At 42.7% G+C, this 16,526-nt stretch overlaps 1 protein-coding gene across 5 annotated transcripts in view; it reads left to right on the forward strand.

Annotated features, from left to right (window-relative positions):
- Nucleotides 1-16,526, forward strand: part of cdkal1 (CDK5 regulatory subunit associated protein 1-like 1) — a 923,378-nt gene that overhangs the window by 895,776 nt on the left and 11,076 nt on the right. For all 5 annotated transcript variants that reach the window (XM_041184180.1, XM_041184181.1, XM_041184178.1 and 2 more), the window contains one exon: nt 2,390-2,554. In XM_041184180.1, the coding sequence (XP_041040114.1) occupies nt 2,390-2,554 (165 nt within the window). The remainder of the gene's footprint in view (nt 1-2,389; nt 2,555-16,526) is intronic.

A 16,526-nucleotide genomic window follows, 5' to 3' on the forward strand; every position in this document is an offset into this window, starting at 1 on the left:
TGAAGTTGGGGGGGTGGGGGTGGTGGGTTCCTATGGGTGGCCAGGGTGGTTCAGTGCTATAGTTACCCAGAAGCTAGAAGTAGTTTCAATGCTTCTAACATTTCCTGTGTAACTGTTACTGTAACACATCAGAACCATCTGAAATTTGCGATTTAAATCTCATTATCGGATGATTCCCAGAGTAAGGTAATTGCCTACCAGAAGTTTGAACTTCCCGGGCAATTGCCATGCAATCCTTACCTGAGAACATCTTGGGCGGGGTGGGGGGGTGTCCCCCAGAGCTCAGAAGTTACAGACCATAGTGTTATAAAAGATATGCCTGAGCATTCGGGTCCCTCCATTAACAGCAGGTTAATAATGATATTGGGGTCTTCAAACCTTAGTTCTCTTGAAGGCTTTTTTGACATTAAGAACTTTTTGTTTTCTCAAGGCCTGTGGCCACCGTTTCAGATGAACTGATGTCCTTTTTAAAAGTAACGATAGATTGAGTTCTGGACATCAATGACTTGTGGATGTAATACAAATGGGAGGATACTGAGAAGTGTAAAGGAAGTAAGGGACCTTGGAGTGAATGTCCACAGATCGCTGAAGGTAGCAGGACAGGTCAATAAGGTGGTTAAGATGGCATTTGGAATCCTTTCATTTATTAGCTGAGGCATAGAATATAAAAGCAAGGAGGTTATGCTGGAACTGTATAAAACATTAGGTAAGCCACAATTTTGAGTACTTTGTGCAGTTCTGACCACCTCGCTACAAAAAGGATGTAATTGCAGTACAGAGGGTGCAGAGGAGATTTACAAGGATGTTGATAGGACTGGAAAATTGCAGCCAAGAGGAAAGATTGGATAGGCTGGGATTCTTCTCCTTGGAACAGAGGAGGCTGAGGGGAGATTTGACTGAGATGTACAAAATTGTGAGGGGCCTGGATAAAGTGGATGGCAATGGCCTATTTACTTTAGGAGAGAGGTCAGTTACAAGGGGGCATTGATTTAAAGTGATTGGTAGAAGGATTAGAAGGGAGATGAGGAAGAATCTTTTCACCCAGAGGGTTGTAGGGGACTGGAACTCACTGCCTGAAAGGATAGTATAGGCAGAAACCCTCAACTCAGTTAAAAGGTGCCTTGATATGCACCCAAAGTGCTGTAAACCTGCAGGGCTTTATATAATGTATATATAATAAACACAGGCAAATTTCCATGGTGTTAGCAGCCCTTTAACAATATGTTGCCTGTAGCAGTTTTCCATCTAGGTAGAAAAATGTTTAAATAGTAATATTGTTTGATGATTTCACTCTTCCTTTAAATGTAATCTTATCTCTCAGTAAATCAGATTATAATTCCATGGGCACGGAAAGCACCTCCACTGACCATATATAGCCATATTTGTTTTCAAGTAATATTTTAAAACTTTGCTAAAGGTCATCAAGAATGTTGTGTTTCCCAGAGAAAATAAACCCAGTTTACAAGCAGGTAGCTGTTTTTGATTATCAGAACTGAACAGCCGAAATATGAGTTTGCCACTTTACAGATCTTTACAGATACTTGTGGGAAGGGAAATGAGCGTGCGGTTCTTTTTTAAGATTCCCAACTAAATTTTATTAGCATTGCTATAATTTGCGTGCAGAAAATCTACTGTAGGTTTCAGTGACCTGCTGTTTGATGATTAAACTGCTCTAACCCCATTTTTTACTTCAGTTTTGCTGACATACAGTCATTCTAAAGGTAAATGGGCCTGTTGCAGGGCTCTTTCAGAAGTGAAACTTCTATCTCAGGGTGTCTTGAATTTATAGTCTCCTGAATCGGTTTTAATCATCTGAGAAGATCAGGGAGAAATTTCCAGATTCCTCCCCCCTTTTTTGTCCTAAGTTTTCCCTTGCTTTTCACGAGATTATATGGCTTGACAGGGTGTTTGGTGAGGTTGGGGGTGGGATATATGGTTGTGGTGGGGTTTGAATTTAGCCATCATGCTCTAACCTTCATTGTATAGAACAAGCTTGCCTTTTCCTACCCACCTGTTTTGTATGTTCATATACTTTAGTTTGGTTAATTTAGTTAAAGCTGCAGCAGTGGTCTTGCTTAAGCTGCTTCAAATTAAGGGATGATTGGCAATGCTGGTGAAGAAATAGGGAAATGAAAGTAGATGAAATAATGAACACTGTGCAAGAGGAAAATTAAACTGAAAGATAAAATAGAGGAAAGTAATTAGTGTAAGGAGAACAGTCTCAACTACATTGCAGTCAATTAACCCACTCTTAGTTTACCTTCATGTTTTTTCCATTTGACTTTGAAGCCATTAACCCACTGTCTAAAGTTCTAAGTCTTGGTCACTTATATTTGCTGTTTTTTTTTCTTTCTCCACTGCCCTCACCCCACCCCACATTCCTGTAAAGGTTCTGGTGCCCAAGCAACTTGAACTTATGGGAAAAATGATCGAGGTAGATATTTATGAAGCAGGGAAACATTTCATGAAGGGAAAGCCAGCCCAAAATGGAAAGATCCACACTCCTTCAATCGTCAAACCATTACTAAAGGGTGAAGTATCAGGGATGACAGAGGTAAGTGGCAGTGCTTTATTCACTTAACCCTTCTGCAGTTTCACAGAATTCTCTCTACACATGCCTTGATGCAGGTGGGTAGTGGGTTGGCCTTTTTTGTTGGTCAGAGCTAAAGCTGTAAAACTTGATGGAGTGTGAAATTAAAATGTGTATCTGATTCTTGAGCATCATTTGATCTCCTCTGAAAGTACAAATGCTCTTGAGTACTACCATGCAAAAATAACATGCGGCAATGGATTAATGCAAAGGAAAGTATTTGCATGCGTAATTCAGTACAACTAAATTCCTTTAGCAGACTTGCACCTCTAATTAAAATAGCCTTGTAGATAGCTATTAATATGATAGGTTTTTTTAATGAAAAGAAGTTTTGTATTTCTTTAGTGACTGCGACTTTGGTAATTTATAATCTGATAACCTTCAAAGCTTTTGCTGTAAACTATGTTGATAACAAGCTGATATTTGCAAAATAGAAAACTAGCATTTTCAGAAATGCAGACATGTTTGGTCAGAAAATAAGTCAGATCTCCAGAAGTACAAGTGCGTGGACTGAATAAACACATTGGCTAGGATTTTCCATGCGTCGGGCGGGCAGGCGGGAACGGGCGGGGCGGTCGGGAAGCTGACCGCCGTCCACGATCAGCTTCACACTGCAATTTCACGTGGGCGGGCCAATCAAGGCCTGCCCTGCATGGATCGCGAGTGGTAGTGCCCCTTTGCAGGCGGGGGGAGGAGGGAGAATGAGCCCAGCGCTCTTCCGCGCATATGTGCGAAGGAGCACTTCAATCTCTCTGAAGCATGCAGCTGCCTTTACTTTATTTTAAAAAGATAAGTAAATACAATAAAAATTTAATGAAACCTGTCCCCTCGTGACTGTGTCACATGAGATGGGACATGTTCTTATTTTTCAAAAAATGTTTTTATTTAATTTGTAAAAGCTTTAGGAAACCTCATCCCACTGGTGGATGAGGTTTCCTAAAAAACATAAAGGCCACTTGGCCTTTTCGCCTGCTCACCAATCGTAAGGTTGGACGGGCAGCATAAAACTCTGGTTAATTACCTGGTTAATGGCCTTACTAGGCCTATCAATTATCGGCAGGCGCGCACCCACTGAATGAAATATCACGCGACTTCACGATGACATCGGGACGCGTGCCAGATGTCATCGCACGTCATTTAACATTCCTGCATGTCAGGCGCATGCCCACACGCCAAATGGAAAATTCTGCCCATTAAATATTGAAAAATATCATTGCCATAGGAGCTGAAAGTGGAACACTTACTAAGCAGAATAGAGGGAATGCCATTTTATGTTTAAAAAGAAAATGAAGAACCATCTAGCCAAAAGGAAGAGTTCGGCCCTGAACAGATATTGAAATTAATTTGGCCAGACTGCTGAAGTCAAGAAATATATTTTCAATAAATCCCATTATCATTTGTAAGGTGGCTTTCACTGATGTTCATTTTGAAGAGTAGCAACCCATCATGAGAATCTGCATCTCATCTGTTGATGTGAATAACTCCCTTTTCCCACCAACTACATGTGTGCTTACCAATAAGCTGGATTGTTATAGTCACAGGGAATGTAATCTTAGTTATATTTGAATGCTACAAAACACAGTGGAAATCTGGAATTCAAACGGCGGTTGAGGCTAGGTCAACTGAAGATTTCAAAATTGAGATTGATAGATTTTTTTTGCTAGGCGTGGGTATTAAAGGTTACAGAACCAAGATGGAGTGGAAATGCACATCAACTAAATGAATGGTGGAATGGGCTTGGGAGACAGAATAGCAGCTGAGCGGTCTACCCCTATTCCTATGTTCCAAACATTGAATTTAGATGAGTGCCAAGAGTCATGGGAAGCATGAGGGAAGGGTACATACCTGATGCAGCTTATTTAAAAGTTTTAGCAGCACTAGGGAAGAGTAATTCATTCGGTATTGAAGAATGTTGTAAGGACCTCGCAGGCAGGAGCCCGTGGTGTTGCCTTCCCCTTGGGATTCACGGCAAGTCTGCATTAGCGCTCCTAGAAATGGCACTGTGTGAATGGAATTCTCCTGCTAGGTCTTTGGGTTTCAAATGAAAAGGTGCAATTTGCTGAAAAATTAGCTATACATTTACTGTATATGTGAATACCATCACAGTAGAGAGAGGGATCAATAGCAATACATCTCAGCAGATTTTCATTTCTTGCCTGTTTTCAGGCACTGCATTCTTTACTGTACAAGATTTTTTTTTATCCTAGCGAGGAAGCATTACTTTGGGACAATTGTATGAATTGCTACAAGGATATTAGGGTCAGGACATCAATGCTCCAACTTTTGCAAATGATAATCTGAAGGATAGATAATGGATCAAAAGAAAAATGAGGATTACTTTGTGTAGATTTTACTTACTTAAGTTAATGAGCAAGTAATTGGTTTTATGTCCATTCTTCAAAGAGACTTTGCATAGCATGCAGAATGTCATAGGTGATGTGATACAACATCATTTGGATTTGGCCAGTTTGATTCTCGATAAAAGCAAGTTCCTTTTGATTCTAGACTAGTTGGCACAATAATTTGATGTAACATTAAGCCCATATACCATGTTTTAGATGTCTAATATATTGCATTTTTCTTTATCATTTACTACTATTGCCAAGTGACTGTATTAAACAATTTCTCAATACCAGCTGTATCCTACTAAGGGGGGTAAAATATTTTTACTCTCGGAGAGAAAGGAACTGCTTTCCTAGTTCATCTCGCATACAGTTGCCCAGAGACCTTTTGCAAGCTTGACAGTGGAAGTTTCCGCTCATCTGTCATTAGTTTCACTGCAACATCCTCTTCAGAGGATCTTTGGAGTCCGTGAACAAGTCAAGCAACAGTGAAGCTCTTAAACCAATTAGACTGAAATATCGTCACTGAGACACGTAGACTGCAAACCAGGAAGTAAAAAAATGGAAATATCAACCACGTTTAAATCCTCTCCATGAAACAGAATAAAGATTTGCAGACGCAGATAGGATTAAGAGAGAGACAGATTAAAGAAAAAAAGTTTAAGGAAGAAGAATTTTAATTGATGGTAATGCAGTAGTTCCAGGTTATAATCAGGGGAGATAGAAGTTCTGGGCTGGAAGAGGAAGACAATCAGTCACAAGGGAGGAAAGCAGAAGATCAGGGCTGTGTTGAGGAGAGGGGGAAGGAGAAGATGGGGCATTGATCTGGGAAAGCAGAAGATCGGGGCCGAGATTGAGACTGGGAGAGCTTTCTCAAGAAGCCTGGGGGTAGCAATCCTACTTCTCCAAGCCCACAAGGAGTCCCAGAAGGAGTTAGTCTTCAGTACTCAGGTAGTTTGCACGTTCTTGCTCAAGCCTGCTGCCAGGCAGAAAATATTGTGAACCTCCAGTTACGTTTAAGCTCAAGTCATTGTGCCAATGATGTAATCGGGCTCTGACTTTTGAATGTTAATTAGGCTGCCATTTTCAGAAGCCTTGTCAATGGTTTCATCTGGGTTTGTAAAAATTTAAATGATCCGAAATGGGGTTAGATTGCATGAAGATGATAGTTTATTCCCCTCCGTGACCCACTCCTCCTCATTGGCAAAGGGGAATGGGTTTAAAATCGAAGCTCCTCTCCTTAAATGGTATTGCCAAGAGTCAATGTAGAGATAACAAATAGGAGGGAGGCAAGGCTAGATCCTTGGGGGACTCATGAGGTAACAATGTAAGGTGGGAAGAGAAGTCATTTCCGGAAATGCTCTTCCTGCAATTGGACAGTGGGAGTGTAACCAAATGAGGACGGTTCCTCTGTACTGGATAATGGAGGATAAATATTGAAGGAGAGTGACGTGGTAGGGTCAAAGGCTGCACTGAGTAAAAGAGGATTACATAGGAATAATACACAATAATAAAAATCATAAAGAATGTCATTTGTGACTTTGGTTAAGTCATTTCGATGTTGTACAGAGGGAAAACCTAATTGGAGTGATATAAACATGCAGTTGGGGAAAAGGTGGGCATGGATTAGGGAAGTAATAACATGTTCAAGGACGGTAAAGAGGAATGGGAGGTTGGAGATGGGGCAATAGTTTACAATGGCTTCCAGCCCCCATGTTAAATGAGATTGTAAATCTTCTCATCTCTATCCCCTTTCAAAACCACTATCATGCCCCCTCCACAAAATCTCACCCTCAAACCCTTTGCCATTGTAAGCTATTACCCCATCCCCAACCTCCCATTCCTCTTTACTGTCCTTGAACATGTTATTACTTCCCTAATCCATGCCCACCTTTTCCCCAACTGCATGTTTATATCACTGCAGTTAGGTTTTCCCTCTGTACAACATCGAAATGACTTAACCAAAGCCATAAATTACATTTTTTATAATTTTTATTATTGTGTATTATTCCTACATAATCCTCTTTTACTCAGTGCAGCCTTTGACACTACCACATCACTCTCCTTCAAAGCTTATCCTCCATTATCTGGCACAGAGGAACTATCCTCATTTGGTTACACTCCTACCTGCCCAATTGCAGGAAGAACATTTAAGGAAATGACTTCTCTTCCCACCTTGCATTATTACCTCAGGAGTTCCCAAGGATCTAGCCTTGCCTTCCTCCAATTCGTCATCTCCATATTGACTCTTGGCAATCCCATCTGAGGAGAGGAGCTTCGATTTTAAACCCATCCCTCTTTGCCAATGAGCAGGAGTAGGTCAGGGAGGGGAATAAACTATCACCTTCATGCAACCTAACCCCATTCTGGTTCATTTAAATTTTTACAAACCCAGAAGGAACTATTGACAAGGCTTCTGCAAACTGCAGCCTAGTTAACATTCAGAAGTCAACTACATTCAAAAATCAACTTAATGGTATTGGGATCCAAGAGAGTAAGGAATGGATGTCATTGGACAAGGTGAGCTTGCACTGGGAATTGGGCAGATGTGAGACAGGGAGAAACCAAGGGTTCAGGGCTAGGGCACAGAGAAACCTGAGCAGAGGTTTGGCTTGGTAGCGAAGAGATGTGATGAAGCAGCAGAAGTAGCTGAACAGACGGTTTCAACCTTGGTGACGAAGAAGTCCATGAGCTATTCACACTTGTTGAAAATAAAGGTGAAGGGGCAGTGGAAAAAGGTTAAAAGAGATAGTCATAAAGAAAAGAAGCCAGGGATTATTGTTACACTCTTAAGAAGATCCTGAGTGGTTTTGGCTGTGGAGTGTGAGGCCCAAAAATGCTTGATACGGTTCAGCCAGATCTGTTGATGGATAGTTAAACTAGTTGTCTGCTAGATATTTACCCCAGACTTGACTGATTAATCACAATGTTGCATCTGCAAGTTCTTACATGCACATGCAATTAGTCACATGGTCATATACTTGCTCATGCAAATACATACCCTGACATTTATTCACCAACTAATTCAACTCGCAGCATCACAAATTGATGATTCTTGTTATCCATAACTGGAACTCAGCAAACTCGACTCTCCAGCCTGTCACAATACAGACCTTATGATAGGTAAACTCAGACACAGTAAGAGGCTACCACAGTTTTACATGGCACATTAATTTCATGTGAGTACATTTCATATATATAGCTAACAAACAAACATTGTAGTTCAGTAAAGTTTTATCTTAATTTTTCCATTAGTTGTAGCCTCTGTTTTAGTCTGCTAACTGCATTTGATTATCGCATTGGGCTGAAATTGAAAACTGGAATAAAACAAGACAAGACTTGAAGATAAGTACCCATATTTCTCCACAACTTTCTATTTACTCAAATGCAGTTTCATAGCTGCCAATAATCTTCTATGTACATCATCAAAATATTCGCTCTTCACATGTAAAAGGGTGTTCCTGATATATTCAACATTGGAGGGCAACTCAGCAAAGTCCAACCCTATTCACATGCTTATACTTCCAATATGCCCAATTAATGATCAGGAACTGGCATTTTGGCTGGCCTTTCCCTTCCTAACCCAAAGACACTGAGACCGACTGAGTGTAGCAGTCCAACTGCTGTCCTACTAAGAACATTCAGCTCAGTACCAATGCGCTACACAGTGCATTTACCCGTTCAGGCAATCCATTTCAGAGAAAACATGCAGGCTTGTTCAGTATTGCACTGGGGGAATATTTGATTTATGTTACTGGATGCAATTGGTGAACTGCAGAGTTCTTCTAATGGCAGAGCTAAGTGTTACACCACCAGAATGTAACAGGATGTATCTTTCCAGACTCTGAACTAATTTATTTTGCTGGATTTTTGCCCCTTGGTTGTGTGGGCTTTTCAACATAAGAAAACTACTGTATTTGAAAAGGAAACATCTGGAGATGACTATTTCGAAAAATAATCCAGAAACTTTGCTTAGAGTGAGTGCACATGTCCCGTTTGTACTCCTACAGTACAAATACAGACATGTGAGGCAGAGAATGTTTTTATTACACTTTCCCCAGTCTAGTAATCAGAATGACAAGATAAGCAGATGTCCTGCTTTTTGATTTCATTGTCCTAGTGTCCTGACCAGCTGTGTCAGGATTACTGTATGGTTCAGTATATTTTTTTCTCATCATCTCTTCCCTTTTTTCAATTTTATGGATCTGCTTTTCACATTTTCTAAGTATGCAATTACATTATGTTAAATTTGCAACTGTTAGGTAGATATGTAAATTTTAAGTAATCTATAATGCACACACAGAATTTACATATAATTTTACAGCACAGAAACTGACCATTCAGCCCAACAGGCCTATACTGGTCTTCATGCTCCACACCTCCTCCCACCATATCACTTCTATTAGTTTCTCCCTCATGTACTTTTCTTAAATATATTTATGCTGCTGACCCTCTGAGTCACTCTCTGAGTCTTGATTTTGCTAAGTATAACCAGCTTACATAAAGAAAACGATTGCTCATATGAGTCTTGATCGTGCCAAGGGTAGTTTTGACAATTGGGGGCAGTTGGGGGTGTGCAGGAGGGTGGAGAAGCAGAGCTGGGCCTGCCTATACCTTATGACTATGCAGGGATGTTCCCACCATCTCCAACCAGGTGTGCATTGCAATATTCAAGTCTAGAGGTAACAAAGGAATGGATGACGGTTTCAGTAGCAGATGAGTTGAGGCAGAGACAGAATTGGGCAGTGTTACAGTGGTGAAATGGGCTATCTTAGTAATGGCGTGGACATGGTCAGAATCTCACCTCAGTATCAAATTTGACATTAAGATTGCAAACAGACTGGTTCAGCCTCAGACAATTGCTAGAGAGAGGAATGGAGTCGGAGCTAGGGAATGGCATTTGTGGCAAGAACCAAAGACATTGGGCAGAATTTTGCCCTTGATTGGTGGGCAGGCCCTGCCGCCATTTTGAGTGGGTGGGCCAATTAAGGCCCGCCCCAGTGGGCCACCTGACAGGAAGCGCTATGTGCTTCCTGTGTAGGGGGGGAGGGAATCCCCAACTGTCTCAGGGAGAGCACTGAAAGTGTTATAAACTTAAAAAATAGAAAAGTAAAAAAATGAACATGTCCCCCTCGTGTGACAATGTCACACAAGATGGGACATGTTAATAAATATCACATAAAGTTCATTCAAGTTTTTTAAAACAGACATGAAACCTCATCCCGCCAGTGGATGAGGTTTCATGTTTTTTCAGAAGCCCTCTGGGGCTCCTGGCCTGCCTGCCAGCCTTAAGGTTGGACGGGCAGGGCCTTTAATTGGCTTAATTACCCTGTCAATGGCTTCAATTGGCCATTAACAGGTTGGCGGGTGGACAGCTGATTTCGCTGTCCGTCCGCCTTCCTGAATATTTAAATGGGGCGGGATGATGTCAGGGGTTCCCCCCGATGTCAACCCGCATCATTTTCGTGTTGGCGAATGGGCCCCACCCCCAACTCGCCTATGGAAAAATTCTGGCCATTGGCTTCAGTCTTCCCAGTATTTAATTGCAGGAACTTGGTGTTCATCCAGTACTGGATATCAAACAAGATGTCTGACAATTTAGAGACAGTAGAGGGATTGAGAGAGGCCATGGTGAGGTAAAGCTGGGAGTTGTCAGCGTACATGTGAAAACCGCCAATGTATTTTCTGGATGATGTCACCATGAAAATGAGAAATCCGAGAGAGCCATGGAGAAATCCTTGGGAGACACCAGACGTAATGGAGTTGTAAGAAAAGTCAGCAAGGTGATTCTGTGGCTACAATTAGATAGGCAAGGATGGTGAGTACATTCCCACCCAGCTGAATGACAGTGGAGAGGTGTTGGAGGAGGATGGTGTGGTCAGCCATGTGAAAGGCTGCAGATAGTTTGAGAAGCAGGAGGAAGGATGGTTTACCTTTGTTACAGTTGCATGTGTGCTATTTGACAAGAGCCGTTTTGGTGCTGGGCAAGGGCAGAAGCCTAATTGGAGGGAATTCTGGAAAAGATGGATTTGGAAAGCAACAATATGTTCTAAGACTTTAGAGAGGAAAGGGAGTTTGGAGATGGGGTTGTGGTTTGCAAGGACAGAGGAGTTCAAGGGTGGTTTATAGAGAAGGATGACAATAGCAGATTTGCAGGAGGGAGGAACCGACCCTAAGGAGAGAACCGCTAACAATATCAGCTAACATGGGAAGCAGGTAGCGAAATTGGGTGGTCAGCAATTTAGTGGGAATTGGGTCAAGAGAGCAGGAGCTGGGTTTCATAAAATGAGGTCAGTGAGGGCATAAAGGAAGATAGGAGAGAAATGAGAGGAAAATGCTAGTTCAAGGCTAAGCCAGGGAGGAACTTTAGAGGCCATTTGGCCTAGTGGGCTAGTGGAAGTGAGGGAAAATACAGAGGCAGCTTATCAGATGGTCTCCAACCATCTTTGTTGGTGACAAAGATGTCCCTGAAATGAAAAGAAAATCAGGTGATCGGTTAGCTCAGTTGGCTGGACGGCTGGTTTGTAATGCAGAGTGATGCCAACAGCACAGGTTCAATTCCTGTGCCAGCTGAGGTCATCCATGAAGGCCCACCTTCTCAACCTTGCCTCTCGCCTGAGGTGTGGTGACTCTCAGGTTAAACTCACCACCCGTCGTCTTTCTTTGATACCTATGGTCTTTTGGGACTACAGTGAATTTCATTTCAGGAGAGAAATGAGACAAAAATGTTAGTTCAAGCCTAGGCCAGGAAGGAACTTTAGAGGATGTTTGGCCCAATGGTCTAGTGGAAATGAGGGAAGATACAGAAGCAACTTATCGGATGGTCTCAATGTTGGTGACAAAAATGTCCTTGAACTTGTTGGGGGGTTGCGGAGGGGGGTGGGTAGTGGTTGTTAAAAGGATGGTTTGTAGCAGAGAGACAGAAACCAATCTTTGCATTCCAGGATGACCCTAGAGTAGTGAGCAGTTTTGGCAGACAAGAGCAGAACACAATAGGACTTTATGTGGTCTATCTACCTCTGACAGTGAATGGCTGAACCAGTTGTCTGCCATTTCCATTCAAGTCTGCGATCTTTGGACTTAAGGAAGCAGCGATGAGGACTGTACCAAGACAAGCGACCAGGATGATAGAATTTTAATGGAGACGATGGGATTAAAAGTGAGGATGAGGGTTTTATTGAGTATATCAGTAGCTGCAGAAAGATCATGATGAACAAAGGATCAAATGCAAGACAGTTGGGATTTTTAAGAAAATAATTTTAAAAGTGCATTTGGAAGTGAATTGGGGTGACACAGAAGGAAGTCAGACTGGGAAGCATTCGGGGGATATGGATGGAAAGTGATACAGGGAAGTGATCAGAGATGACCTTAACTGATTGATACGATGGAAATAGCAAGGCCATATGGGATGGCAAGGTTAAAGGGGTGACCATGTATATGGGTTGACAAGTTTTCATGGGGGATGGTCAGATTAAGAGAGGGTAAGGGGACACTGAACTCAGAGGAGAGAGAGCATGATGAATTGAGCTGGACATCACCAAGAATGAGAAGTCGTAGAGGCTGAATGAGGAAAGCAGTGAAGATATCTCAGTATGAACATTTTTACAGTGCTTTGGTGACGGTAGAAAATGAGAATTTTAAGAGGTGAGGGGCGGAATAAGGTGAGATTCTCAAAGGAGGAATAAGGGGCTAGAGGAGTAAAGAGACAGACCAAGATATGAAATAAAAACAAAAATGCTGGAAAAACTCAGCAGGTCTGGTAACATCTGCGGAGAGAGAAACAGAATTAACGTTTCGCGTTCGTATGACTCCTCTTCAGGCCAAGGTATGATTTGGTAGTAACAGCCACACTGCCATTACAGCAGTCTTGACAGGGTAAGTGGTGGAAGATATAGCTAGGTTGAGAGGCTTCATTTAGGGGGAAGGTGTCACCACCCCTCAGCCAGGTTTCCATCAAGGCCATGATGTTGATGCAATCATCCACAGTATCAATGGCTTTTTTCACAAGTGAACTGCTGTCCCCACTGAGATTAACTGACCAGTACATATTTGGGACCATACCTGGAACTAAGCCCAGCTTAGTTAGGCATATTGATAAACTTACTTGGTCACTGGTGAAATGCCATTATGCCTGATCACTGGAGACAGAAGGTGGGCACACACACCACTATTTAAGAATGTTCTGCTTGTGATACATTAGTTCATGTAGGGAGACAAGCAAGGCCAATGCAAAATAGAAGCAATGGTTATTTTAAAGTCAGTGGCATTGTATCATCCTCTCCTCTCAGTTAGTAAATTGATCAGAATGATCCATAAGTTTTACAATATTTTCTCCAAAGAGCTTCCACTTAAGATAAATTTTACAATGTGTTTTGTGTGCCGTTTTCTTTCGCTTACCAATTTTTTTCCTATCCCCTATATTCTATGTCAATGCAAATTTTATGAGTACTGAGAGGGTCAGTTATTAATAAAACATTTCGTATTTTTACAACATCAGACTAATTTCACTGCTTTGATAATTCTATGATCTAAATCAGTGAGGCAACTGCACTGACTTGAAGGCAAGCAAAAAATGCTTTTATATTACGGTCACAATAAGGGTTTGCCATACCCTTTTGGATTTTTTTATTAAAGATCTGGGATAATGTTTGTAAATTTAATCTCCAGTACATGCTAGGAACATTGCTCCTTCATTTAATTACCACTTAGTTAAAATTCAGTTTTCATTTGTTGTGTTTTGTGTATGTGCGCATACATAAGCATCTGGTCATATCCTCCTTATCACACTTCTGTTCAAGTTGGGTGCCTATCTGGTCTTCAGTGATTTATGGGCATAATTAATTATTGTACAAAGGCAGCTGTACTTTTTTGTATGTTAAGAAATTGGTGACAAATTAAGACTTGACTTTTGTGCTTGCCCGGAGATTTAACTGGCTGTTGTGTGGATACCGAGCTTCGCTTGTTTATGAAACCTTTAAATATAAGTTATTCTAAGTAATTCAACCAAACTCCATCAATGTAGAAATTCTCTCCATGAATTATTATGATGCTACTGCAGCTTGTGATTTAAGGGAATACATTGCATCCTCTTCCATTTTGTACCAAATGACCCAGAGTAAAAAAGCAAAAGTCATCACTTGAGCTGATAGCTTGCTCATAAATGAGTTGCAAATGAACAGGGGTGGAAGATTTTTCTCAGTGGAATTTGTTTATTATCTGATTACTTACGTTGTTATAAATCTCTACGACACCCAACATTTTCCTGGACAAGATACAAGAAAAAGCTTGTCATCCAATAGGTGACTTATTTCTGACACTTAGCCCAACTTTTCTCTTAGTATAATCATCACCCTCCTTTTTCTCCTTTTTATATATAGTCAGCTTGGCTCATTTAATTGCTCTGTTACCTCAAAATTCAAGAGTTGCAGGTTCAAACCCCCTATCAAGAGTTTGAATTTGAAACCTATGCTGACACTTCAGTGTGGAGTGACGTTAAAAAAATGTAACATTGGTGAAGCATGTAATCCTTTAGACAAGACACTAGAGCAAGGCCTCTTCTGCTGGTTCCAGTGGGTCAGGTCCTGCCTTAATTTTATGCAAGACCTGTGCTCCTACCAAGTGCAGGACTTGCTATGGCCGGCTGTTAGGAAGTCCCGTTCTTAGCAAGTCCTTGTGGGTTTACATTTAGCTTGAGGTTGCTGTTGGCATTGGCAGAACATAAAAGTGCCAAAAGGACCCACTGCATAAATCAAAGAAAAGCAGGGAGGCCTCGTAATGGTCTAGTTAACATTGTTTCTTAATCTATACCATCAAAAGCAGATGAACTATCACTGATCTTATTGCTGTTTGTGGGACAGAGGAGGATGGAGGCGCGCCTCCCATTAATTAATGGGCCAGTTAAGGCCCTTGAGGCACCAATTGTCTTTGATTTTACACGGCCCACGTGATTTTTCAGGGCGTCGCACGGGTGCAACGAGCAGGCGGGTAGGCCACATTTTCAAAAACCTCATCCAAGGGGTGGGACAAGAGGGGTGACTGGACTCACTAATACAAGTTGTTGGTAGTTTAGATTATAACTCACTGCTGCTTGTTTGTGTGAACAGGACAACTTCATTTCACTTCAGAACTGCTTTGACAGAAATAGTTCAGGACTCCAGAGGAGTCATAACACTTGGGGCCTTCCAGGTTTCAGACAGCCTTCCCTTACCCTGGGAATGGGGATTGTGGTCTCCGCTGGAAGCACCTCCTCTGAAGAGGAAGAGAGGGCCAGAAGGGGGAGGAGGTCAGATGTCTCTATTCAGCCTCCAGGGGAGCGACCTGTGGGAGGACAGGCGCAGGTGCAAGGGGCGCAGAGCCAACAGGAAGTCCAAGGCGGAAGGGACACTCCTGCTGCCAGGGTTTACAGGTGGCGATGCAGCTACCTCTATATGTCTGAGGTGCAGTGTCAAAGAAGGCTCCGCCTCTCAAGGAAGACAGTGACCTCCATCTGTCAGATGATTGGCCCTGAGATCAGCTCCAACAGTATGGGTGGACACCCCATGCCATTGGCGCTGAAGGTCACAGTGGCCCTCAACTTCTGTGCCTCCAGCTCTTTCTAGGGTTCAGTGGGTGATCTTTGTGGAGTCTCCCCATCAGCTGTCCACAGTTGTGTCAAGCTGGTGACTTTCATTCACTACCGCACGGTCAAGGCCAGCCAGGCGGAGTGAGCCAGAGGCTTTGCCGCGATTGCTGAATTCCCCCGCATCCAGGGTGCAATCGACTGCACACACGTGGCCATCAAGGCACCAGCGGGTGAGCCGGGTGCCTTCATCAACAGGAAGGGATTCCACTCCATGAATATGCAGATAGTATGTGACCATAGGATGTAGATTCTGCAAATCTGTGCAAGGTACCCAGGCAGCTCCCATGACGCTTACATCCTGAGACACTACCAGGTACCGAGGCTCTTCAGTTCTCCAGCCCAGCTGGATGGATGGCTGCTGGGAGAGAAGGGCTATCCCCTCAAAAGTAGGCTCATGATGCCTCTTCACCATTCAAGAACAGAGGCCAAGCAGCAGTACAATAGGAGCCATGCCTCCACAAGGCGGTGGTAGAGAGAACCATCGGTCTTCTCAAGATGCGCTTCCGATGCCTGGATCAGTCGGGGCGCACTGCGATACCCCACAGATCGTGTGTCACTGATAGTGGTTGCATGCTGCACTCTCCACAATTGGCGCTGGAAAGGGGGGTTGCAGTGGAGGAAGATGATGTTGATGCAGCTGCTCTAGCAGCAGACAATGAGTCCAGTAGTGAGTCTGAGGACAGGCACGCTCAGGAGAACGCTTAGGGGATAGATGTTGACCTGGGCAACCTCCAGGGAGCAGGGACACCCAATGCACCTTCAGCTAGCCTACCAAAGATGAACCACCACCACGTGCCAGGGCTACAGGCTCCATACTCAATACCTGACAGGAACATTTGCTTGGTGAACAACATGCACTCTGTGCCATTTCAATAAAGCCCAATGACAAACAAGTTACTCATAACATCATAGGTTCCCCTTCACCTGCAGAACTAATGAAGCACCCAGAGGTTTGTGGAACACAAACACATTT

Source organism: Carcharodon carcharias, chromosome 3 (genome assembly GCF_017639515.1).
Source record: "Carcharodon carcharias isolate sCarCar2 chromosome 3, sCarCar2.pri, whole genome shotgun sequence".
NCBI lineage: Eukaryota > Metazoa > Chordata > Chondrichthyes > Lamniformes > Lamnidae > Carcharodon > Carcharodon carcharias.